General features: G+C 39.9%; 1 protein-coding gene across 1 annotated transcript; it reads left to right on the forward strand.

Moving 5' to 3' along the window:
- SPOG_04986 (uncharacterized protein) lies at positions 1-2,183 on the forward strand (the record flags this gene model as incomplete). The annotated part of the gene is made up of 1 exon (XM_013170562.1): positions 1-2,183. A coding segment is annotated over one exon (2,183 nt), but the record flags the coding sequence as incomplete, so codon positions are not given.

Below are 2,183 nucleotides of genomic sequence, written 5' to 3' on the forward strand. Positions count from 1 at the left end.
AAAAGCTAGGAACTAGTACACTGCACCTTTTCGGAGAAGGAGGAAATCAGAGTTATCGAGAACGTGGGCTATCACCTTTGGAGCAAGGATCTAGTGTCGAAAATTATGCTAAGAGGACGGCACAATATCTTGTGTTTTTACTGAAAACATCAGGACCGAAGAATCAACATCAAGATTTGCGACGACACCTCGAAAATGTTTGTTCATTGTCGAGTTTAAAGGATACGTTACCGTCTGGTGATCAGTCGGGTACTAATAGTGATGATATTTTCAACATGGAGATGGAAGAAGAGGAAGTAGATGAAATAGACTATGATGACTATGATGGCTGTGATGACTGTGAGGACAATGTTTCGCAAAACAATCAGTGTTACGAGGAAAACGAAAACGAAAATGAAAATGAAGATGAAGATGCAAATGAAAAATACTTTCAAGAGGGTACAGTATACCTAGAGCTACACAAGGCGCTAAAGATTGCATTTCTTCAACAATACAACTATGACGTGAATATCGAAAAGACAGAAATCAACAAGTTTTTGGCATGTCTTTCTGTGTACAAGGATGGAGGATTGCGGTATGCCTATGAGCTTTGCCCATATCTTGCTCGATTAATTTACAGTTGTCGTCTAGTTGCCGCGTCAGAGTTTCGATGGTTGGTAGAGGAAAAACTAGTCGACGTGTCTTCCATTCCGGATTTCCACAAATCAGACTCAATTGCATATTCCCAAGTTTTTCGATATATAACACCAGGGAATAGTAACTTGTTTGATTTTTTAAGTGAAACCAACAGAATGCTTCATCTGCTGAAAAGAAGAGAAGGATATGCTCATTCGCTTATTGGCTTGAGCCCAACTTTGGTATTGTTTCGACATGCTCCCGATTCGATCTATCCGTGCATTGGCGAAGCTAGAAATGGTCTAGTTCAATTCAGTCTAGATGATTTGATTCAACTGTACAATCGCTTATTCGAAAAGATGCAGGTGCTTTTTCGAGAACTTTGCTTTGGAGTCAAGGTAGAAGAGTTGTTGCCGTACTCACTGCTGAATTCCATTGAAGACGAAATCAACGACAATAGTATAAACTATAGTTTTCTGAAAAATTCTCTGGAATGCTCGATGGCAAAAACAGTTTTACTGCGAACTGTGTTGGAAAATCAAGAACTTCGATCTAGGTTTCTACCTGGAACAACGTGGGAAGGAGTAGAAGAATTTCTGGATTCCAACAAAGACAACCCGATCGGGTCTTTTAATAAAGTGCAATGGTCAAGTATTGCAATTAAGAATTATGCTCAAAAGGCATCGGAATTCAATGAGCTTTTGTACTGTTTGGTGTACATCTCTGCGGGTCAACCGGCGCGAGCCCAAGAAATGGGTTACTGGTATTTTAAAAATACAAAGTTTAAGGCTAGAGAGCTGTACGTTATATTTGGAAGGCTAATGATTTACACCAGGTATGACAAGACACGAAACATGAAGTTTGCTGAAAAGCCCATTGCCAGGTTTCTGCCCGAGCCTCTTTCTATACTTGCAATACGATACTATGCGTTAGTGCGACCATTTGAGTCTTTATTGAATTATGTAGAAACTCACGATGCCAAAGCGGCCTCCATATATGACAAGGCAATGTTTGTTGTAGGGGGTCAGCTATTGACAATGAATGCGCCTTATCGAATTTTTCCAAGAGTGACTTATGAGAATATTCAAAAGTCATTGGGATTTAGGAATTATCGTCACATTGCCCACTACTTTAAGGAAAGAAATATCGAAGAAGAAGGGGTAAGAGATTCGTTCTTTGACATGCAAGCTGGTCATGCACGAAGTACGGCTTTGTTAATTTATGGTCGCACTTCCGATAATTTGAAAAACTTGCCGGCGGATTTTTTCACAAACTTTTTTCGGACAAGTTTTCGATGGCAAGAGCTGTTAGAAATCAAAGGAAATAGCAGTGGTGGATTCATAATTGAGGCCAGCAAGCCACAAAACAAAATTGACCAATTATTGGAAAAAATTGACGAAATAGAAATGACGCAACAACGTTTGTTGGTATGGAAAGCGAAAGCGCCGACACAAGCACAAACTCAGATGCAAATGCAAATGCAGTACGGCGACAATTATGAAAACACACATGTCGTCGAAAAAGAGATTCGTGGGCAAGGACAACAAGGTCAAGAGCTGAATTTGAAA

This window comes from Schizosaccharomyces cryophilus (assembly GCF_000004155.1).
Source record: "Schizosaccharomyces cryophilus OY26 unplaced genomic scaffold supercont4.11, whole genome shotgun sequence".
Lineage (NCBI taxonomy): Eukaryota > Fungi > Ascomycota > Schizosaccharomycetes > Schizosaccharomycetales > Schizosaccharomycetaceae > Schizosaccharomyces > Schizosaccharomyces cryophilus.